Raw genomic sequence first — 19,267 nt, forward strand, 5'->3', positions numbered from 1 at the left:
TTGTTGAAATTCATAATTTCCTCCTTGGGAGGGACATGGACAGGACCTATGAATTAGAAGTGCTTGGCATTGCAAACAGTCTAGACACTTGTCTCTATTGTGGATGACCATTGGCACCTGAATGTGTGTGTTTGGACAGATTATTTTAGCTATATTTCTTTAAATTTGACCATCTTCAGCCTACAGATGTAGGATCTTAATTTGATCACTATTTTGTTGCTGAGAATTTTCCTGCAGCGCAGTTAATGCAGATGAGCTTGATGATTTACATACATTCACAGAAAAAGCTTACTAACACAAGGTCATATTAACAGTAGTATTCCACTTCTCATGTAGCATCAACAATGTAGAAAATAGCAGAAATAAAGAAAACCCCTGGAATGAGTAGGTGTGTCCAAACTTTTGACTAGTACTGTATGTAGCTGTGGTTGTCTTGTCTGGGCCAGCCGTGTTTTCTCCTTCATGTCTCCCTGCTTTATTTCTATGTCTGTACCATCACTCATTCTCTCCTTCCCTCCCTCTGGCCGTTCTCCCTCTCTTGTATGTCTGTACCATCACTCATTCTCTCCTTCCCTCCCTCTGGCCGTTCTCCCTCTCTTGTATGTCTGTACCATCACTCATTCTCTCCTTCCCTCCCTCTGGCCGTTCTCCCTCTCTTGTATGTCTGTACCATCACTCATTCTCTCCTTCCCTCCCTCTCGTCTGTTTTTAGTAGCATAACTATTTCGTTCTCTCTTTCACTCTTTCTGTCTCCCTCTCTTCTTGCTGTCACTCTTTCTCTCCTTTCTTCTTCATCTCCTTTCCCTCCCTCTATATCTGTACCATCTCTCTTTCGCCCTTTCCCTCGATGTCTCACCCTTTCTCTAGGTTCACTTGCTGCGTCTCTATGCGTTACATTCCAGGCATTCGTTCTAGAACCCCAGGAGATTCTAGGAGGCCAAATTCTAGCTCTCTGTTTTCAGGAGACACAAGTTCATCCCAATGAATTATGAACCGAACATCATAACTCAACCCAAACTGCCAGGTCATTTAAAGTGTCCCTGTGTCTATTACTGTACTGTCAGCAATATTTACAGATGCTTAACTATAAGACAATAATGGTGTTAACTTAAAGCATGCTGAGCATACATCAGCCAAGACACCAATGTCTTCTTTTATAGCTAGGTGGATGGTTTATAGCTAAATGGATGGTTTATAACTAAATGGAGGTTTATAACTAAATGGAGGTTTATAACTAAATGGAGGTTTATAACTAAATGGAGGTTTATAACTAAATGGATGGTTTATAGCTAAATGGAGGTTTATAACTAAATGGAGGTTTATAGCTAAATGGAGGTTTATAACTAAATGGATGGTTTATAGATAAATGGAGGTTTTATAACTAAATGGAGGTTTATAACTAAATGGAGGTTTATAACTAAATGGATGGTTTATAGATAAATGGATGGTTTATAACTAAATGGAGGTTTATAACTAAATGGAGGTTTATAACTAAATGGATGGTTTATAGATAAATGGATGGTTTATAACTAAATGGAGGTTTATAACTAAATGGATGGTTTATAGATAAATGGATGGTTTATAACTAAATGGAGGTTTATAACTAAATGGAGGTTTATAACTAAATGGAGGTTTATAACTAAATGGATGGTTTATAGATAAATGGATGGTTTATAACTAAATGGAGATTTATAACTAAATGGAGGTTTATAACTAAATGGAGGTTTATAACTAAATGGAGGTTTATAACTAAATGGATGGTTTATAGATAAATGGTTGGTTTATAACTAAATGGAGGTTTATAACTAAATGGAGGTTTATAACTAAATGGAGGTTTATAACTAAATGGAGGTTTATAGCTAAATGGATGGTTTATAGCTAAATGGAGGTTTATAACTAAATGGATCGTTCATAGATAAATGGATCGTTCATAGCTAAATGGATGGTTTATAACTAAATGGATGGTTTATAGCTAAATGGATCTTTCATAGCTAAATGGATGGTCTTTTTTACAGGGTTTAAAGCTCACAGCTGCGGAGGATAAAGGCGAATTGCAGTCAGAATGGGAGCAAAGGTGAATTTCTATATTGGTTTGAGATTGCACCAGTGGTTTGTGTTTAGGATACTTCTTTAAAACACATGTGGTCTGAAACAGAGAAGGAATGGAGGCACCAGCTGTATCTAGAGAGAGAGAGAGAGTGAGACTGGAAAAGAGGAAGGATATAGTAACCTCTTCAGTTGCAGTTACTCAGTGCTTTGGATCCACATTCAACTGTGGACCTATTTCAGAGAACCAGACAACACCCATAACATGCATTATTTCTGAAGTCCAAATGATCCATATGTATGCCATAAGAGATCTTATTGAACTTAAATGAAACATTAGTATGCATTAAATGACATAAAACTTCATATTGCATTTCCAAACTCTCACATTTGCTCTGTTATGGCTGGATTGAGGCTACATAGACCTAAACACACACACACACACACACACACACACACACACACACACACACACACACACACACACACACACACACACACACACACACACACACACACACACACACACACACAATACTTCTGTAATACTTTATTATATACCCATGACCGGCTGATACACTAAATCACATGGCTCCAACAGCCATGTTGGATTGATCAGTTACCCACACAGACTGAGGTTTGGGCTGGGAAACTGGAGCCCGGCGGCCTCGCTCTGTGCCAAGAGCTACAAGAACTGGCCTGAAAGGCTAGTATTACTATGGCCTATATCTTGTTGTTGTCATAACCACAGAGTAAATCTTCCAGTGAACTAACTCAGCAAAACGTAAAGGGTATGTTCATAAGGCTGAAACATTAGAGTGTTGGAAAGAGACACATCATTTATAGTGACAGACAAGTTAAATAATGAATAGTATCTGTTCTACATTATGTATTTCTATCTGAACGTTTTTGTAGTGTTCCAACGTCAGAACTAGAATGATTTCTATAGCGATTCTATTTCTATGGTTCCAACCTTCTGAAGAAATCCCAGGTTCCTCCTCTTTGATTGAGTCTTTCAAACTAAAGCAGGATGGAGAATAGATAGTTTATTTCTTTGATTGAGTCTTTCAAACTGAAGCAGGATGGAGAATAGATTGAGTTTATTTCTTTGATTGAGTCTTTCAAACTGAAGCAGGATGGAGAATAGATTGAGTTTATTTCTTTGATTGAGTCTTTCAAACTGAAGCAGGATGGAGAATAGATAGTTTATTTCTTTGATTGAGTCTTTCAAACTGAAGCAGGATGGAGAATAGATTGAGTTTATTTCTTTGATTGAGTCTTTCAAACTAAAGCAGGATGGAGAATAGATTGAGTTTATTTCTTTGATTGAGTCTTTCAAACTGAAGCAGGATGGAGAATAGATTGAGTTTATTTCTTTGATTGAGACTTTCAAACTAAAGCAGGATGGAGAATAGATAGTTTATTTCTTTGATTGAGACTTTCAAACTAAAGCAGGATGGAGAATAGATAGTTTATTTCTTTGATTGAGACTTTCAAACTAAAGCAGGATGGAGAATAGATAGTTTATTTCTTTGATTGAGTCTTTCAAACTGAAGCAGGATGGAGAATAGATTGAGTTTATTTCTTTGATTGAGACTTTCAAACTAAAGCAGGATGGAGAATAGATTGAGTTTATTTCTTTGATTGAGTCTTTCAAACTAAAGCAGGATGGAGAATAGATTGAGTTTATTTCTTTGATTGAGTCTTTCAAACTGAAGCAGGATGGAGAATAGATTGAGTTTATTTCTTTGATTGAGTCTTTCAAACTAAAGCAGGATGGAGAATAGATTGAGTTTATTTCTTTGATTGAGACTTTCAAACTAAAGCAGGATGGAGAATAGATTGAGTTTATTTCTTTGATTGAGACTTTCAAACTAAAGCAGGATGGAGAATAGATTGAGTTTATTTCTTTGATTGAGACTTTCAAACTAAAGCAGGATGGAGAATAGATTGAGTTTATTTCTTTGATTGAGTCTTTCAAACTAAAGCAGGATGGAGAATAGATTGAGTTTATTTCTTTGATTGAGTCTTTCAAACTGAAGCAGGATGGAGAATAGATTGAGTTTATTTCTTTGATTGAGTCTTTCAAACTAAAGCAGGATGGAGAATAGATTGAGTTTATTTGTATGACCTTTTACCTAGAAATCCCTTTCTGGAATCACAAAGCTGAAAACCAAACGTGTTCCTTGGCTGTAGGACTACTTTCTCCTTGGTGGGGAGGATCTGTTTCTAGGTGTGCTAGGTTTTCGTGTGTTAGGATGCAACATCCTATTGTTATTATGCTAATATTTATAAATGGTTTAAACAGAGTTGTGCCCGAGCAAGATGGGTAAACCATTACCTAAGTATCTTATAGTCAATATTGACAGATGAAAACTAAACCCTGGTCAAAATCATGACATTGTTTTATGAGATTCAAGAGCGATTTCACACTGAGAAGGGCCATCACGAGCACCCACTTGGATATATCCATCACAAGCACCTAATAGGATATATCCATCACGAGCACCCAACTTGGATATAAGTTGCAATTGAAACTTGTTTAAATGTTCTTTCTCTCATAGCAATATGCCAAGTTTCTATACTAAGCTCACTCAGCAGTAGTAGCTGCATCAAGGATATTAGCCAACAATTCACAGATTCTCTGGCATACAAGAATATGGGTCAACTCTTCCATGGCAGTAAATCACATCTAAAACTCTTCCAGACTCTCCGTATCATCTCTCTCCCATACAGTTTCCTTTCCAGACGTCCTCCTTTAGGACATTAGAAATACATGTATGACCCTGTGGCAAGACAAGTAAAACAAATATTTTTTTTGTTTGTGACCCCTAACATAACATACATACAGTGCCTTCAGAAAGTATTCATACCCCTTGACTAATTCAAAATAACAATGTGTTACAGCCTGAATTCAAAAATGGATTTACATTTAAAAAACAATCTGAGCCATCTATACACAATACCCCATAATGACAAAGTGAAAACATAAATTCTTTTAGAAATGTTTTCAAATGGATTGAAAATGAGATACAGAAATATCTAAATTACATAGGTATTCAAAAGGTGCTTCTTAAATACTTTGTAGAAGCATCTTTGGCATCGATTACAACAGTGAGTCTGAGTTTTCCACACCTGGATTGTGCAACATTTGCCCATTATTCTTTAAAAAAAAATTCAAGCTCTGTCAAATTGGTTGATGATCATTGCTAGGTTGTCATAACAAAAGGGCTTGAATACTTATTGACTCAAGACATTTCAGTGTGTGTTTGTGCACGTGTGAGAGTGTGTGTTTGAGTGTGTGTGTAGCAGGCAGCCACAATACTCCGATTGTACTAAACAAGGCCTGCAGCAGTAAACATTCCTGACTTCCTCATCAGCCATTTCCAAGTGCAGCAGAACGTTGTCAAGGGAATCACACATGAACGGACACACACTCCTCACTGGGTCAATGTAAGAACAACCTATGACCTCGATTCCATTAAAGATGTTAATTCACATAGCCTGTTGGTAAGGAATCAGGATATGAAAACATTCAATCTGAAGAAATTATGATTAATATATAACTCACTGCCTGTAAAGTGAGTTTATTTATTCATACTTTAAGCACAAGTTGGTATCGTAAACTACTTATGAACAACTCATAACACCTTTATAAAGGGGACATAAATGTAAAGTGTTACCAGCGTGTCGGTTATAGTAGAAGACCGCAGGAATACAGCAACAGATTCAAATCAGACATTTGCTTACATTTTACCAGCTGAAAAAATAATGTATTTCTTTCAACTGACCATTTCTGACCAAAATGTGATCTTTCTTTCAACCTATAACTGACCAAATAACATTCACAGTTGGTTAGGGGAATGGTTCCGAACCGACAGCATTGGACACAGCTACTCGTATATACAGAAATTATTTCTATTCTAACAGATTTAAAAGGCCATAAAAGCAATGTAACAATTGAAACATCTATTATGCTAAAACTTGTCTTAGCAATGATCGCTTGCATTTGGAGTAAGTGATTCTCAAGTAACAGCTAGTATGCTTTGACAAAGACATTTAGATGATACAAAACACATATATAACAATAAAAATCAAGTGTTTGGTTTCACTGGGACTTTCAGTCCTAAATGCATCTGAACTCCAGAGTTCTGTGGAGATTTCCCAAACAAGGTTCAGTCGGTCTATCGTTTCCCCATCAAGGTTCCAACAAACAAACACAGTTTTTCTGTTTGTTGATCATCTTCACCTTGGATCTGAATGGTTAAAAAGTCACCCTTTAGGCATAGATCTAGGATCCTATTTTACCCTCCCAAATCCTATCATCAACCATTAGGGGGAGAAACAAACAACTGACCCTAGATCAGTGATTAGGGGCAACTATCAGTGTCTAGGTCTCTCAACCAGCGTGTTTGTTTGGTGGTCCATATACTTTTATCAGTCTCCCGGAATCCACACCACAGTTGCCATGGTTACTGCCCGATGACGTCGTCGGGCTCGGTGTTGAACAGCAAGGGGCCTGTTCATGAGTGACATTGCAACGTTACAGAACGTTCAGATTATTATTATTTTTTAAAATCTTGAATACACTGGTGGTCATTTTCGTCATGATTACTGCATAATGACATCAGGCTGGATGTTGAAGAGTAGGTCGTCGTTGCCCCTCCTGACCTCCAACAGCAGAGTCGTCTCCTCTGTGAGCGCCCCCTGTAGGTCAGCAGTGGTCAGCAGCGGACGGCCGTTCAGCTTCACGATGATGTCGCCGTCTCTGATTCCACCTCTGTGTGGAGAAAAGGGATGACAAAATATACATGTTTTGACACCAACATGTATTGCAAAGCATTTCGTTTTTAAATACAAATAATAATGTTCATTTATCGTGGCTTATTCATGAACGTTATTATAAAATGTAACGCTGATACGCTGATACGGTGTGCGTGTTCATTAGAACGTGCGTTGAAGATGTCGTTCCCATAGCAACGATTAAAACATTCCCTAACCAGAAACCGTGGATTGATGGCAGCATTCGTGTGAAACTGAAGGCACGAACCACTGCTTTTAATCAGGGCAAGGTGTCTGGTAACATGGCTGAATACAAACAGTGCAGCTATTCCCTCCGCAAGGCTATCAAACAAGCTAAGCGCCAGTACAGAGACAAAGTAGAATCTCAATTCAACGGCTCAGACACAAGAGGTATGTGGCAGGGTCTACAGTCAATCACGGACTACAGGAAGAAACCCAGCCCAGTCACGGACCAGGATGTCTTGCTCCCAGGCAGACTAAATAACTTTTTTGCCCGCTTTGAGGACAATACAGTGCCACTGACACGGCCTGCAACAGAAACATGCGGTCTCTCCTTCACTGCAGCCGAAGTGAGTAAGACATTTAAACGTGTTAACCCTCGCAAGGCTGCAGGCCCAGACGGCATCCCCAGCCGCGCCCTCAGAGCATGCGCAGACCAGCTGGCCGGTGTGTTTACGGACATATTCAATCAATCCCTATACCAGTCTGCTGTTCCCACATGCTTCAAGAGGGCCACCATTGTTCCTGTTCCCAAGAAAGCTAAGGTAACTGAGCTAAATGACTACCGCCCCGTAGCACTCACATCCGTCATCATGAAGTGCTTTGAGAGACTAGTCAAGGACCATATCACCTCCACCCTACCTGACACCCTTGACCCACTCCAATTTGCTTACCGCCCAAATAGGTCCACAGACGATGCAATCTCAACCACACTGCACACTGCCCTAACCCATCTGGACAAGAGGAATACCTATGTGAGAATGCTGTTCATCGACTACAGCTCGGCATTCAACACCATAGTACCCTCCAAGCTCGTCATCAAGCTCGAGACCCTGGGTCTCGACCCCGCCCTGTGCAACTGGGTACTGGACTTCCTGACGGGCCGCCCCCAGGTGGTGAGGGTAGGCAACAACATCTCCTCCCCGCTGATCCTCAACACTGGGGCCCCACAAGGGTGCGTTCTGAGCCCTCTCCTGTACTCCCTGTTCACCCACGACTGCGTGGCCATGCACGCCTCCAACTCAATCATCAAGTTTGCGGACGACACAACAGTGGTAGGCTTGATTACCAACAACGACGAGACGGCCTACAGGGAGGAGGTGAGGGCCCTCGGAGTGTGGTGTCAGGAAAATAACCTCACACTCAACGTCAACAAAACTAAGGAGATGATTGTGGACTTCAGGAAACAGCAGAGGGAACACCCCCATCCACATCGATGGAACAGTAGTGGAGAGGGTAGCAAGTTTTAAGTTCCTCGGCATACACATCACAGACAAACTGAATTGGTCCACTCACACAGACAGCATCGTGAGGAAGGCGCAGCAGCGCCTCTTCAACCTCAGGAGGCTGAAGAAATTCGGCTTGTCACCAAAAGCACTCACAAACTTCTACAGATGCACAATCGAGAGCATCCTGGCGGGCTGTATCACCGCCTGGTATGGCAACTGCACCGCCCTCAACCGTAAGGCTCTCCAGAGGGTAGTGAGGTCTGCACAACGCATCACCGGGGCAAACTACCTGCCCTCCAGGACACCTACACCACCCGATGCTACAGGAAGGCCATAAAGATCATCAAGGACATCAACCACCCGAGCCACTGCCTGTTCACCCCACTGCCATCCAGAAGGCGAGGTCAGTACAGGTGCATCAAAGCTGGGACCGAGAGACTGAAAAACAGCTTCTATCTCAAGGCCATCAGACTGTTAAACAGCCACCACTAACATTGAGTGGCTACTGCCAACACACTGTCAATGACACTGACTCTACTCCAGCCACTTTAATCATGGGAATCGATGGGAAATGATGTAAATATATCACTAGCCACTTTAAACAATGCTACCTTATATAATGTTACTTACCCTACATTGTTCATCTCATATGCATACGTTGATACTGTACTCTATATCATCGACTGCATCCTTATGTAATACATGTATCACTAGCCACTTTAACTATGCCACTTGGTTTACATACTTATCTCATATGTATATACTGTACTCGATATCATCTACTGTATCTTGCCTATGCTGCTCTGTACCATCACTCATTCATATATCCTTATGTACATATTCTTTATCCCCTTACACTGTGTATGACAGTAGTTTTTTTGGAATTGTTAGTTAGATTACTTGCTCGTTATTACTGCATTGTCGGAACTAGAAGCACAAGCATTTCGCTACACTCGCATTAACATCTGCTAACCATGTGTATGTGACAAATAAAATTTGATTTGATTTGATTTGATAACTAAATCTTTTAAGCCAATCAATGGTCATGGTATAGCAGTATAGACCACCTACTTCTGTGCAGGAGAGTGAGGAACCACTTCATGAACGTAGATCCCACTAGTGACCTCTGGGAAGTCTGGGTTCTGCTGCTTCAGCTCCTCAACCAGGCTACACAGGACAGACAGGCAGACACACAGTAAAGTTAGTTTTGGAAATAGTACCTTTTTCTGTATTTATTGTAGGCTATAGAGATGTAATATATAATATGTAATATATAGTTTAACACACATTTTAGTATTATGATTACGTGTTACCAAGACTTACGCTGAGGTGATGGTGAGCATCCTTATTCCAATAAACCGCTTCTTCAGTGATCTCACTTCTGTAAAAAAAAGTTATTTACTCATCTGTTCTATTCTACTTCCTTTTTCTGTTAAAATGTGATCATGCTGTCATGGTCCCACCTGTCAACAGAGGGCGGCAAAGACCGTCCTAGAGACATTAACGACACTCAGGTGTGTCCAATTTATTCATTATGATGTCCCTGTTAAAAGAGGTGTGTTTTCTGTTGTCTTTTGCAGAAAACGGAATTGTTTCCTGAGTGAGGATGTTTCCTGAGTGAGGATGTTTCCTGAGTGAGGATGTTTCCTGAGTGAGGATGTTTCCTGAGTGAGGATGTTTCCTGAGTGAGGATGTTTCCTGAGTGAGGATGTTTCCTGAGTGAGGATGTTTCCTGAGTGAGGTTGTTTCCTGAGTGAGGTTGTTTCCTGAGTGAGGTTGTTTCCTGAGTGAGGATGTTTCCTGAGTGAGGATGTTTCCTGAGTGAGGATGTTTCCTGAGTGAGGATGTTTCCTGAGTGAGGATGTTTCCTGAGTGAGGATGTTTCCTGAGGTTGTTTCCTGAGTGAGGTTGTTTCCTGAGGTTGTTTCCTGAGTGAGGTTGTTTCCTGAGTGAGGTTGTTTCCTGAGTGAGGTTGTTTCCTGAGTGAGGTTGTTTCCTGAGTGAGGTTGTTTCCTGAGTGAGGTTGTTTCCTGAGTGAGTTTGTTTCTTGAGTGAGGTTGTTTCCTGAGTGAGGTTGTTTCCTGAGTGAGTTTGTTTCCTGAGTGAGTTTTTGAGACTTAGTGTTTGTTGTCTTATTCAAGTGTACTGTGATCCTGCAGCTACCGGTTCTCAGTGACGTATTATGTTGATCCTTAACCACTGATTCCTCATCTGGTCTCTTCTCTGCACCTGGGTCCAACCTTACCACGTTACACATGCTGCTGCCTATATGTCTTTACTGTATGGTGACGGGCCTTGTTGTTAAGGAAGGGGAGGGGTGGGCTTACCTTTGCTCTGCTTGTCCATTGATTCGTTGAGGAATCGTGTGATCCTATCAGAGGGGATGGCGAAGGAAATCCCAGCAGCCACCTTGAGAGTGTTGATGCCGATCACCTCTCCATCCTGGTGGCAGTCAGACAGATAATGTAACATTGTGTTATGAATAGAAACTGGATTGCTACGGTTACCGATCACCTCTCCATCCTGGTGGCAGTCAGACAGATAATGTAACATTGTGTTATGAATAGAAACTGGATTGCTACGGTTACCGATCACCTCACCATCCTGGTGGGATACTATACAGGGGTCTTTAAGATGTCAGCACTAGGCTGGCTTCATTTAATTACATAGAATATTAGAATGGGAATCCTGGCAACGTGACTCACAAGATCAGTGAATGTTTTGTTACTAGCGTATTATATTTCTATGGCAACGGCTTCTTCTCAAGATTATCACATTGAAGGTTGTGACTAATGTTATGGGTGCGGATGTAACTCTTACCAAGTTAACGAGAGGTCCACCTGAATTTCCATACTGAGAAAAGATGGAAACAATGATTATTAAAACAACCAATGGGATGTGTCTCTGTGTGTATGATCATGGATGTCCTCTAAATGTCACAGACAGCTAGACAGCCGATGAATTGGTTATAAGTGGAGTGTGCTGTAATTAGCCTTTAAATAAAGTTTAGATAAACTTGAATAGAATGTCTCACGTTAATGATGGCGTCCGTCTGTACATAGCCCATGTCAGAGTCCCTGATGCCCAGCTCTTTGCCGTCCCTCTGGGCCGTGCTAACGATCCCCGTGGTAACCGTGTTCTGGAGCGCAAAGGGACTGCCGATCGCAACCACAAACTCACCGGGTCGAAGGTCGGCCGAGTGGCCTAGCAACAGCACAGAAAGCTTTTTCTAAAGGGAGAAAAGAGAGAGGAAGGGGGGGGCGATGATGGAGAGAGAGTGGGGGGGGTGGGGGAGAGGGGGAAAGAATGAAAGGTGGGGGATGATGGGGGGATGAGGGGGGGGAAAGGTGGGAGGGGGGCGAGAGAGTGGGGGTGGGGAGAGGGGGAAAGGGTGGGGAAAGGTGGGGGGAGAGGGTGGGAAAGGGTGAGGGGAGAGAGAGGGGGGAGAGAGGGTGGGAAAGGGTGAGAGAGAGGGGGAGAGGGTGGGAAAGGGTGAGGGAGAGAGGGTGGGAAAGGGTGGGGAGGAGAGAGAGGGTGGGTGAGAAAGGGTGGGTGAGAGGGTGGTGGGAGAGGGTGGGGGGAGAGGGAGGGAGGTAGAGAGAAGGGTGGGAGAGGGAGGGGGAGAGAAAGGGTGGGGAGGGGGAGGGGGAGAGGGAGGGGAGAGAAAGGGTGGGAGCGAGGGTGGGGGAGAGAGAGAGAGGGTGGGAAAGGGAGAAAGAGTAGACAGAAAGGGGGAAGATGGAAAAGGAAAGGAGGAGAGAGAGAGAGCGAGAGAGAGAAGAGTTAAGTAAAAACATATGCTCACAGACGGATGGTGTAGGAGAGCGAAGGAGAGGGACCTGTAGGAAATCTTTAAAAGGAAACTTAATTTTTCAACTTCATATTCATCATGTTCATGTTGTGTTAAGACTGAATTTAAAATGGATTAAATTGAGATTGTGTCATCCGCCTACACACAATACCCCATGATGTCAAAGTGGAATTATATTATTAGACATTTGTACAAATTAATTAAACATGAAAAGCTGAAAAGTCTTTAAGTCAATAAGTATTCAACCCCTTTGTTATGGCAAGCCTAAATAAGTTCAGGAGTAAGAATTTGCTTAACAAATCACATAAGTTGCATGGACTTACACAATTGTTGAATGACTACCTCATCTCTATACCTCACACATATCTGTAAGGCCCCTCAGTCGAGCAGTGAATTTTCAAACACAGATTCAACCACAAAGACCAGGGATGTTTTACAATGTCTCACAAAGAAGGGCACCTATTGGTAGATAGGTAAAAAAAATATAGGACATTGAATACCCCTTTGAGCATGAAGTTATTAATTACACTTTGGATGGTGTATCAATACAACCGATCTCTTGCCGGAGAGGAAGGAAACCGCTCAGGGATTTCACTATGAGGCCAATGGTGACTGGAGAAAACTGAGGATGAATCAACAACATTGTAGTTACTCCACAATTCCAATCTAATTGAGTGAAAAGAAGGAAGCCTGAACAGAATAAAAAAATATTCGACAACATGCATCCTGTTTGCAACAAGTCACTAAAGTAATACTGCAAAACATGTGGCACAGAAACGAACTGTTTTCTCCTGAATACAAAGCCTTATGTTTGGGGCAAATCCAATGCAACATTACTGAGCACCACTCTGCATATTTTCAAGCATAGCAGTGGCTTCATCATGCAGCCACCACTATCATTTATATTAAGCAACTCCAGTGTATATTTGGCCTTGTGTTTTAGGTTATTGACCTGCTGAAAGGTGAATTCATCTCCCAGTGTCTGGTGGAAAGCAGACTGAACCAGGTTTTCCTCTAGGATATTGCCTGTGCTTAGCTCCATTCTGTTTATTTTTTTATCCTGAAAAACATGAACCTGAATATATAACCACCATAGTATTTGGACTGTTCCATTGTAAAAAGTCCAAAAGTCTTTAGGATACAGTGTTAGTCTTCCGCTAACCACAAACATTGGAGTCCACAGACATATTGTTCACAAAGAATTATCAGGTAGAACAGACAACCAGCAGTAGTCCGGACCTCCATGGGGAAAGATTAGAATATTTTTATATAAAATCGACCATTCAACAATACAGTGGTATATCTCATATATAATCCACTTCTCTCACCAGTGAGTTGACTTTTATGGTGGCGATGTCGGACTTCTTGTCGATGTCCTTGATGGTCGCCTCGTAGATGTCACCACTGTGCATCTGAACCTTGAGCTGCTGATGACCTGACATAGGCGTGGTGCTGGACACGACGTGGGCATTGGTCACTATCAGGCCAGTCTCTGACATCACAAAGCCTGACCCGCTAGACAGTGGGACGTTCCGGCCGAACAGAGGGTGTCTGGGGGTCAAGAGGTCAAAAGAGGTACACATAGAGCTAGAAATATAGAATTTCTAATGACAAGACGAGAGTTTACTGTGTCATGTGAAGTGCTATTGCCTATGATGAGAGATGACATACGATCTACACTGTTGTGATGAAGTTACTACGTTATATGTGATCATTTTGGTTCAACCATCATGTGCCCTTTCTTCAACATGAGTAAGACACATACTGACACAACACCCAGTTGGGAATCCAATTTGAATATTGAAACAATGTTGCAAATGTCAAAGAGACAGACAGCAAGGTTTTTACAAATCTCCGCTGTTGAAAACTAAATGTTATTCTAAAAAGAAATGTGAGATAATGTCTAGATGCTTTTGATAGTGGAGATCAAGTTTATAAATTACTTGGCTGGGCTGATAAGACAGTGGATTGCGCAGTCAAATGGAACACAGTAAATAGGCATTTTAACGTCAGATTTAGCCGGTGGTAATTGGTGGAATAGACACCAGCTGGGATGCGCTTTAAACCAATCAGCATGCAGGATTAGACACACCCGTTGTATAATGCAGTACAAACACACGTGTCTGCCTACACAAACACACTCAGCGTACCTGAGGAAGAGTTCGATGTGGACCACAGCCGGAGCGATCTTCTCCACCACGTCAGCTATGAAGTTAAACTTATACCTGGGACTGGTGGGGTGTGAAGTACCTATACTAGCGGGAAGAATTACTGATGTTAACAATAGAATCCAGTCACTCCTCCACACCATCACCACTCAAACATCATATTTTCTAGCTGTTATCTGTTAGCTGCAGCCTAATGTGCAGAAAACAGTAGGCTTCAAAGTGGTAACAGTAAGGGCCCAGAGTGGTCCCTAGTTAGGTCATGTGATCAGGACAACAACATCAACAGTATCAGAACAGCAGCAACACATATCGGAGGTCAACAAGGTCAGGTTCCTCTGTGAAGCCCTACACTACTTTATTCTTCCCTCCACCTCCTTCCTAAATGAAACCTCAGCACTTTGGTCTAAAAGCAGCTGGGAGGTTGTGCCGGGCTGCAGTCTTTCAGGGCCATGAAAGAGCCTTGGTGGCGTGTGTGGCGTGCAGCCGTTAACAAACGTTAATTACAGCGAGTTATTTCCGCTACATGGCAGCCGCACCACCGGCTAGCGTTTTGTTCTCCTCAGCTGACTGCGGTTTCCAGTGTGTGTGTCGGTGTGTGTGTGTCAGTGTGTGACCTCCTTGGCTTGTGCATGTATACAAAATCAGGCTACACAGCTGAGTTTAGAGTACAAACAGTCAGCAAACATACACTCTGTCCTGAAACTAGCCTGTGGTGTACCAGTGACCTCAAAATCAACTCCCAGATTTTCCAGTTACTCTTATTCATCACATGCAGTTATACTAGGGCCAGGAGTTTTTCCTGACTGGGGGATCGTCATCATGAAAAACACTATCACTAACCAGGGCCCAGAGTTCCTAGTCAGATCACATGGTCAGGGAAAAACATCTGACTCTAGATTTTAGAACTATTCTCATTCTAACCATTTGCAAATCCAATTTTTGGCTATGGTCATCCTCGTAATCATAGACAACCCGTTGGCTAAGGGAGTCTAGAATTAAACATCCAAACGAAGTGGAATTTCAGAAGAACATATTTCAGCACTAGACTACAAATTGGTCCTCTACGGTTGGCTAACCAAGCATTAGAAAAACCAAACCAGTGGATGGCACAATCTTGGCAGTAACTGTGGAAAAACCAACTCTGCTATTAGTCTAGCCTGGTTCCCCAGATTTGTTTTACTGTCTTGCCAACTCATATGGTTATTGGCAAGACGGCACAAACAAATCTGGAAACCAGGCTGCTATTATCCTGTGTGGTGGCCAATAATGATACTGTACCTCATGCTTTTCTGTGGGATAGAAGAATATATTGTAATTCCAGTGTTTATGTGCACACATGCATGTGTACATACTGTAGATGCAATGATAAGGTAAGGGTTTGAGAGAAGTCTGGAAAATGTGGGTTTGGAATGAAGAACAGTTTGAAGATATTAATCATGTACTTAGACTGAAGGCCAGCCCATCCTAATGATAATGGGGAGATGATTTTAGCTTTAGGCCGATGTGGTAGCTGGTCCATCTGAAATAACTCAAGGATAACTTGAGGGCAAACACGTAAATTGAAGGGGTTCACATGCTGATATAATATTAGACTGAGTGGGATATGCTGTAGACTGAGAAATGAGAGGCAATGGAGATGTGAGTATAGAAACTAAAATGTAAACAGTGATAATCTTCTATTCCTAACTCAACGGGGAATGATCAGTTTAGTTAGGGAAGCTTTGAGTAATTGGCCAATTTGTCAGGAGATTAAGATAAAATGCCACCATCCATAATAATCTGCCTGTGTGAGGTCTCTACAAAGCCTCGATTCTAATTGGCTCATGGATGATTTGGACCAATGAACAGATTAGAATACAAATCTCATCATCAGTCATCCGTATCCCTCTTATTAAACTCCATATAGTTATGGGTTCAAATACTATTTGAAATCTTTCCAATATCTTAAACATTTGCTCTGTTCTCCCTGGAGTGCCCGATTGGAAAGGTTTGCAGTTTTGGGACTATTCTATTGGTTCTATTGCACCAGGCAAGCTCAATCAAGCCCAGATTACATAGTTGAAATTATTTCAAATATTAGTTGAACCCATGTATGGAGATTAGAACAATTCAATGGCAGTCAGTCACATGCTTTTAAGCCCCTGACACAGAATAATTACCTCTGATCAAAGTCAATACAAATCGGATATGCCATAACTTTCTGTGTCTGCATGGGACTTCCTGCTTCGTGTAAAGTCTCTGAAGGGACACAATCCAACTGTTTCCCTCATTAGTGAGAAAGTACTGTATTATTCGGGTCAGGTCAACCTGAGACGTCATACACTTAGTTGTTTTGAAAAGGGAATTGATGGACAAATTCAATACGGTTTGATTAATTCTGTGTAAAAGACCTGCAGGATCTCTCTACCATATTACAATGGAGCCCCCTCAGTTTGCATGGGCTCTGTTGTCTATATTACACAGTACAACTTTGTTGATGTCGCCTGCAGTAAAGCGTGTTACCCACCATCCAAAAATGAACTCTTTAGGCCGGAGATGGTATGAAGTCATGTTTTGATTCAAGAATGTCCCCCAGGAACTATTTGTAATGTGCTACATTATTTTTTATTAAAAAATAAATACTTTCAGAATGGAATGGGAACCAAGGTAACTGCCACCCCTGGGCAGGAAAATGCCTATAAATGGACACAGGAAATGCAAATAAAAGCTAGACAGGAAAATAAACATTGAACTCTGACAAGTGAAGTCATTCATTCAGTGGCTGGTGATTAGTTTTAATCATGTGAGACTAATCTATAGGAAGTCTGTCTGGATGTAATGATGGAGATTCCCCAAGGCACAGATCAGCTTTCTCTCCCCCAATCCTAACCTAAACCATTAGGAGGGAAAACCACAAAACTGGCCTCAGATCAGTGTCTATGGGAAACATTTGTCCTTTTGCAATGAGGGACATAACGGACTTGTAGGGGTTGACTTTAGGGGTTAACTTTAACGATCCAGTCACCCAGACAGTCTGCTGGCTTCCCGTTCTGACAAAGGAGGGGTTGAAGGGTTGTTCATGCTCTTCCACTAGCCTACTTACATTAAGCTGTTCCTATATAGCGCACTACTTTTGAGCAGAGCCCGATGGGCCCTAACCAAATCTCAGCCTTGAGTATGTAATAAAAGTAGTGCACTATATGGAAGAGGATGTCATTTTGGATGAACCCTGTAACTGCACTATGCAAACATCACCCATATCAATTCATCATCCACATTGCATAAAGTGCATCAAAGTAAGTGTGTGTGTGCAAATCAAATCTGATTAGTCACATGCGCGGGAATACAAAAGTTGTAGACTAACCAACAATGCAGTTCAAGAAATATATTTAAGATAATATTTACTAAATAAAATAAAACAATAAAATAACAATACCGATGCTATATACAGGGGTACCGGTACAGAGTCAATGTGCGCGGGTGCATACCGGTACCGAGTCAATGTGCGCGGGTGCATACCGGTACCGAGTCAATGTGCGCGGGTGCATACCGGTACCGAGTCAATGTGCGCGGGTGCATACCGGTACCGAGTCAATGTGCGCGGGTGCAGGTTAGTCGATGTAATTTGTATATGTAGTTAGGGGTAAAGTGACCATGCATAGATAATAAACAGCGAGTTTCTGCTAATATTGAATTGTATGTTGCAACTGTTTGTTGTTGTTGATTTAGTTTATTTTTAGACACAAATGACTTACCTTTGTTTTGGTTGATTTTGCATGGTCCCTTCTGGACCGAGTTGATGGCTGACAGACCCTGTTGCAGAGCCTTCCTACTCTGCGCCTTAAGCTGACACACGTTCCCATATGTATTGCCATCACTGCCGCAGACTTTATGCACTAATTTACACTGGCAGAACCCCTTGGCGAGACGCTTGCCGGCCGGGTGCTTGCAGTCGAGTCCATCACCGCAGGGAAGGTCGTCTTTGCGCCCGCATGGGTCGCCTTCGCCCTGGGCGCATACCAGGCAGCAGTTGCATCGGTCTGGAACGTACCCCATCGGGCAGCTGGGGCTGGGGCAAGTGCTCACGTCGCAGCGCTCCGTGCACTTCTGTTTGGGCTCAGCACTTACGAAGTCCTCCACGCAGAAGAGAACGGTGGCAAACAGAAGGACCTGCATTGTTGGCGATTTGGGAAAAGTTAAACCTATAAAATAAAAATAATGTAAAGTATTTACATGAAGGTCATGTTCGTCACAAAACGGTTACTGGTAATTTGGGAAGATTGAACGACGCGCAACGTCTTTTTGCATCACTTTCACGGGACTGTTGAGACAAATTTACGCTTGCAGGACAGACATTGGTGTCTTCTTACGACTGAAACGTTCTTCACTCATATGCATATCCTGATTCAGATTAAACGGGTAACTTTATCCCAAAGGAGTGGAAATTCATCACAAAGATCGATGCAGTGTTTACAACTAGCTGTACGTTATTTGTAATGATCCCGGTGACGCCGAGTCTCCATTGAAATGAGTGTCAGTGCAGCAGTGCAGTGGCTTTTCTTTTCTCAGGTTTTTTGGAAGATCCCATATCATTCGTTCGCATCTGGTCTGGCTCTGCCCCTCCGAAGCGCATAGCTGAGCAAGAGGCCTTTGATAATAAAAACGCGCCCCCAGGAGGCGGAGAGTAAACTGACTTCATTGACACACACACCTCATAACCATTGAGTATTCATCACATCGAGCATGGACGTTGTCATCATATCTTGTGATGAATAACTTGAAAATGAACTTTGTCTGTACCTTGCCACGGTAGGCCAAAGCATAATTAATCACAATACTCACTGAGCAATATTATGCAGGTTACCGTTTTTCGTCATGAATCTTGTTCTGGAGGCTGCTCTGCAGAGTGGTCACTAGCTGGCACAGCCACAAAATCATACAATTGGATAAAACCAAAAAGCATATTTTTGTTTTCATACATTTCTTTTTACACTATAGCCTATTTTTACTTT

General features: G+C 42.0%; 1 protein-coding gene across 2 annotated transcripts; it reads right to left on the reverse strand.

Annotated features, from left to right (window-relative positions):
- Positions 1-5,601: 5,601 nt before the first annotated feature.
- Positions 5,602-18,862, reverse strand: htra3b (HtrA serine peptidase 3b). Of its 2 annotated transcripts, none has more exons than XM_024434369.2 (9): positions 18,011-18,862; positions 14,259-14,358; positions 13,437-13,659; positions 11,332-11,526; positions 11,118-11,150; positions 10,625-10,739; positions 9,621-9,678; positions 9,369-9,464; positions 5,602-6,826 (listed from the first exon to the last, which is right to left on the reverse strand). In XM_024434369.2, exons 1-9 carry the CDS (start codon positions 18,429-18,431, stop codon positions 6,658-6,660), a joined length of 1,410 nt encoding a protein of 469 aa, XP_024290137.1. In that variant the 5' UTR covers positions 18,432-18,862; the 3' UTR covers positions 5,602-6,657. The 2 variants fall into 2 exon arrangements, with proteins under 2 accessions (XP_024290137.1, XP_024290138.1); XM_024434370.2 differs by having other exon boundaries at positions 14,259-14,363; positions 18,011-18,169.
- Between the last annotated feature and the right edge of the window lie 405 nt (positions 18,863-19,267).

The sequence above is a fragment of the Oncorhynchus tshawytscha genome, linkage group LG10 (genome assembly GCF_018296145.1).
Source record: "Oncorhynchus tshawytscha isolate Ot180627B linkage group LG10, Otsh_v2.0, whole genome shotgun sequence".
In the NCBI taxonomy this organism is placed as follows: domain Eukaryota; kingdom Metazoa; phylum Chordata; class Actinopteri; order Salmoniformes; family Salmonidae; genus Oncorhynchus; species Oncorhynchus tshawytscha.

Excerpts from the sequence above, each read along its gene's own strand:
- htra3b (XM_024434369.2), bottom strand. The coding sequence starts at position 18,431 with ATGCAGGTCCTTCTGTTTGCCACCGTTCTCTTCTGCGTGGAGGACTTC. Across the intron at positions 14,359-18,010 it reads CAAAATCAACCAAAACAAAG|GTACTTCACACCCCACCAGT; the intron begins GTAAGTCATTTG and ends CCGCTAGTATAG. Across the intron at positions 10,740-11,117 it reads GTGGACCTCTCGTTAACTTG|GATGGAGAGGTGATCGGCAT; the intron begins GTAAGAGTTACA and ends GACTGCCACCAG.